The sequence below is a fragment of the Pieris napi genome, unplaced genomic scaffold (assembly GCF_905475465.1).
Source record: "Pieris napi unplaced genomic scaffold, ilPieNapi1.2, whole genome shotgun sequence".
Classification (NCBI taxonomy): domain Eukaryota; kingdom Metazoa; phylum Arthropoda; class Insecta; order Lepidoptera; family Pieridae; genus Pieris; species Pieris napi.
The window spans coordinates 12,501-17,702 of NW_025920868.1; the positions used below are offsets into that span (position 1 = coordinate 12,501).

Genomic DNA, 5,202 nt, shown 5'->3' on the forward strand with positions numbered 1-5,202 from the left:
TACATATTCGTAATCAGCTTAAAATCGTGATTCTAATGATACCACTCTCGAAGTGATAAGTGCAAAATTGGAAAAATTTCCATATAAAATACTAACATAACCTTATTTTAGGTTATAGTTTTTTAGTATTTCGAGTGCGACTCCAAATCTAGATCGGTGACACAGTGATTTTCTTATACCATTGGAAGTGGAATTTTAGTGTGCAAGTGTGTGCAAAATATTGGATTTTACAAAACAGGTTTCATATTTTTTATACACTTTTAAAGATAAAACACGTGGCCACCACGTGGTGGCCAACTTTTTAACCAACAGTGCTACAATCTTGTGTGATACACCATTAGAACCGCCGTTCAAAGGGCTTTTATCTGATATATAGTGCACCTTCCGGAAACCCACCAGACCCCAGATAACTGTTATTTGCAGAAAGTGGTAAATTTTAAATAACTTTGCAACCTTATAACTTTTTAACAAGATCTGTGATATACCTTTTTTAAACCACCATTAAACAGCAGACATAATCAAGATTCATCGTGCAAAATTTCACAATTTTCTACGCACATTTACATATTTTTCTGAATTTTCTTCTGGAAAAGGGCCGGCGACGCCATTCGCACCTAAGTTGGTAACCGTCCTGGAGGCCAAACGGTGCGTCTGATCGAAAAACTAAGCAAATTTTCGTTCACTCTGTGTGAAGCAGTTTTATGGGTAACTGACCTGGTGACACTGCAAGATCCGGTCTACCTGAAGGTCCAGCGACTCTTTTAGTGATAACCCTGGCCCCTGCAGGGTCAGAGAGGAACCTTTAACATATTCGAAATCAGCACTTCCTACTGCACAATAGCATATAAGAAACATAATTAAAATAAGTAAATTTCACAATTTAAATAATTTTCTTAACAACAATAAGTTTATTAAATCTTTATCAACTTTTTAACCGGCCGTACCAGAATCTTGTGCCATACTTCATTAGAACCGCCGTTCAAAGGGCTTTCATTTAATATATTAATACAAGTAAATTTCATAATTTAAATAATTTCCATAACAAAAATAATTTTATTAAATTTTTATCAACTTTTTAACCGGCCGTGCCAGAACCTTATGCCATACATCATTAGAACCGCCGTTCTAAGGGCTTTCATTTAATATATTAATACAAGTAAATTTCATAATTTAAATAATTTTCTTAACAAAAATAAATTTTATTAAATTTTTATCAACTTTTAACCGGCCGTGCCGGAATCTTATGCCATACATCATTAGAACCGCCGTTCAAAGGGCTTTCATTTAATATATTAATACAAGTCAATTTCATAATTTAAATAATTTTCATAACAAAAATAATTAAATTAATATCTTTAAAAAATTTTCCTTCGTTTTTGACTCTTTTCTATAATCTGTTTACAAACCATCAAATAGAGCTTATTATAAAACACATTAAAATACATAAAGTGCTTAATTTAAATTAAATAATATCTTTTATATAACAACCTTTTTAAACAACATATTTGATAAAAATCGTAATAATACCTATAAAAGTATCTTTCTCGCTTATTAATAACCTGTTTATGCACCACTTGATAAAACTAATTCTAGTGCACTTTAATCTACATAAAAGAATTAATAAAAATAAAACTCCATCCGTTTAATAACAGATTTATCTTAGTAAATATCCCTGTAACCGTAACATTATACCTTCTCAACTATAAATTGTAGACAAATAAAATTCACACAAACGAGTACTAATAAAGATATAAGAAAGAGTACTAATAAAGTTAGATTTCATATTTCAACAAATTTTCTCTTATAAAAAATTGTAAACTTTCACTAAAATTAACATATACGAAAAATTGTCTAGCGCTAGTTAACAACTTATTGGTACATGACTTGTTAGAACCTATTAGGGTGTATATTATCATATACAAACCATCAAACAGAGCTTATTATAAAACACACTAAAATACACAAAGTGCTTAATTTAAATTAAATATTATCTTTTATATAACAACCTCTCCAAACAACATATCTGATAAAAATTGTAATAATACCTATAAAAGTATCTTTCTTGCTTATTAATAACCTGTTTATGCACCACTTGATAAAACTAATTCTAGTGCACATTAACCTACATAAAAGAATTAATAAAAATAAAATTTCATCTGTTTAATAACGTATTTATCTTAGTAAATATCCCTGTAACTGTAACACTACACCTTCTCAACTATAAATTGTAGACAAATAAAATTCACACAAACGAGTACTAAAATAGATATAAGAAAGAGTACTAATAAAGTTAGATTTCATATTTCAACAAATTTTCTCTTATAAAAAATTGTAAACTTTCACTAAAACTAACATATACGAAAAATCGTCTAGCGCTAGTCAACAACTTGTTTGTATATGACTTATTAGAACCTATTAGGGAGTATATTATCATATACAAACCATCAAACAGAGCTTATTATAAAACACGTTAAAATACACAAAGTGCTTAATTTAAATTAAATATTATTTATATAACAACCTCTTTAAACAACATATCTGAAAAAATCGTAATAATACCTATAAAAGTATCTTTCTTGCTTATTAATAACCTGTTTGTGCACCATTTGATAAAACTAATTCTAGTGCACATTAATCTACATAAAAGAATTAATAAAAATAAAATCTCATCCGTTTAATAACATCTTTATCTTAGTAAATATCTCTGTAACCGTTACATTACACCTTCTCAATTATAAACTGTAAACAAATAAAATTCACACAAACGAAGACATGTTTGGCCTCAGAACCCCAACTAAAAACAAGCCATCGCCATCCACGAGCGTAACGAACAAAGAAACCGAGGCAGAATTGCCCTCCGCACGAGAGCCTGCCCTGACCCCGGTTAACGAAGCGCAAACAAGTATGGGGGAAAAGGCGACCATCTTATCACAAACAGAAGAGAGTAGGAAAATAGTAAACAAAGTATATAGATCCCGTATAACGGAGGCAGCGGCGTTACAACAAAGTGCGCTCGCACAACTTAACGCTGCGAGGAATCTAAAGGGTGATATAAAAACCGCAGTATCGGTCGCGGTTAAAAGGTTGTATGAGTTGGTGCGAGACGGAGAGCTCCACGGGAAAGATAGGAAAGATGAAATCACGAATGAAGCGAAACCTGACAAAACAGACAAGCTAGAGGAAAAAATCAGAAGGATGGAGGAACTGATGGAAAACAACTCGAGAAGGCAGGAAAGCTTTGAGAAAACGGTCACAGAAAGTGAGGACAGAATCATGGCAAAGCTGGGGGAAATCCGCAGCTATGCAGAAGTAGCAGCAGTTGCGAGAACCGAGCCGAGGAATGACTGTGCCAGAACCGCAATCAATGACCGACCGGACCGGACCGGACTGTATTCTCTGATTGTCGAGCCCGGAGAGGAGACCGAGGCGGCAGAGGACACAGTCCAGAAAATTAGGTGCTCCCTTAAGGCAAAAGACCACGGATACAAAATTGAAAAGCTCCAAAAGATAAAGGGAGGGAAAGTGGTCATCGGTTGCGGTACTGAAGAAGAACGGAAAAGGGTCAGGGAAAGGATAACGCATGAAGATAATGGTCTTACGGTAAAGGAACTCAACAACAAAAATCCTCTGGTGAGATTTAAAGACTTATTAAAGTATAACACCATTGATGATATCAAGAAAGCCCTCCAAACCCAAAATAAGACAACGACCGGAAACCTTACCGGGGAGGACTGGGTGATGACGGAAAAGCACCGCCAAAACGCTAGAAATACGCACGAGTGCCACGTCATCGTGCAGGTCTCCCCGGGGATGTGGAAAGCGCTGACCCGGGCGGAGAAGGTACACATTGACCTCCAGAGGGTTTGGGTAGAGGATCGGTCCCCCCTTGTACAGTGCTCTAAATGTCTCGGATACGGTCACACGAGGAAGCACTGCCAAACTGAAAAACTAACCTGCTCCCAATGCACAGGGGAGCACCTGAGGGCTGACTGCCCAAATAAAGAAAAGACACCTGAATGCGCAAATTGCAGAAGAGAAGGAATTAACAACGCAGACCACAGTGCGTTTAGCCCTGAATGCCCAGTGCGTAGGAAGTGGGATGTGCTGGCTAGAAGGTCAGTACAATACTGCTAAAGTTCTCCCAAGCAAAATCAAAGTAATGCAAGCGAATGTACAAAGATCAGCAGTTGTCACGGAAGAGCTAATCTTCGAGGGCAAGAAACAGGGCATCTCCATCTTGCTTGTACAAGAGCCTTACATCGGAGCGGTTCGAAGTATGAAGAACTACACGGGTACTAGAGTATATCAACATACTGGATCTGGCAATCATATCAAAGCGGCGATTGTCATACTAGACAACAACATACATATCACACAACACCCCGAGATATCCAGCCCGAATATGATTGCCATATCTATAGACACAGAAAAAGGAAAGCTTAATCTAGTCTCGATATACTTCGAACCGTATCCGAACCCCCTAAGTCCGCACCTCCAGACATTAAAACAAGCCATCGAAAAATTAGGTCGAAGAACGATAGTAGGAGGTGACATAAACGCGAGGAACGTCTGGTGGGGGGACAGAATAACGAATGAGAGGGGGGAAGAAGCAGAAACGACTTTCCACAGCGCCGGACTAGAAATATTAAACCAGGGCGGGACACCAACATTTAACACTAATAGAGGAAATACATTATACACTAGCTGCGTCGACGTCACTGTAGCCACACCTGACCTCCTCGGTCTCATTGTAAACTGGAGGGTGGACCAGAGTGTGACCAGTTCAGATCATAATACCATCCAGTTTGAGATCACCTCACAGATCAAAATGGATGATGGACACGCGAGATCTACTAGAGTATACAATGTTCGGAAAGCAAATTGGACCCACTTTCGTGCGAAATTCAAACAGTTGCTTTCTGAACACCAACTCACATCACATAACATCAACACCCTAAACTCCACTACACTTCTAGAAAACACTATAGTACAATACACACAGTTAATCACAGACACTTGCGACACACACATTCCAAAAATTAAAGTACAGAGGAAACACACAACCCCCCCCTGGTGGACAGAAGAGCTAGTTCAAATGAAGAAAAACGTCCTAAAAATGAGGAGGAAAATCAGATACTGCTCTGCTATCCGCCGACCTACTGTTATAGAGCGATACAGCAAGGCGAAGCAGGAATACCTGGA

At 37.2% G+C, this 5,202-nt stretch overlaps 1 protein-coding gene across 1 annotated transcript; it reads left to right on the plus strand.

Moving 5' to 3' along the window:
- The first annotated feature begins 2,732 nt into the window (after positions 1-2,732).
- On the plus strand, positions 2,733-4,136 carry LOC125062974. Its single transcript, XM_047669153.1, has one exon. It carries the CDS (start codon positions 2,773-2,775, stop codon positions 4,132-4,134), a length of 1,362 nt encoding a protein of 453 aa, XP_047525109.1. The 5' UTR covers positions 2,733-2,772; the 3' UTR covers positions 4,135-4,136.
- The last annotated feature ends 1,066 nt before the right edge of the window (positions 4,137-5,202 follow it).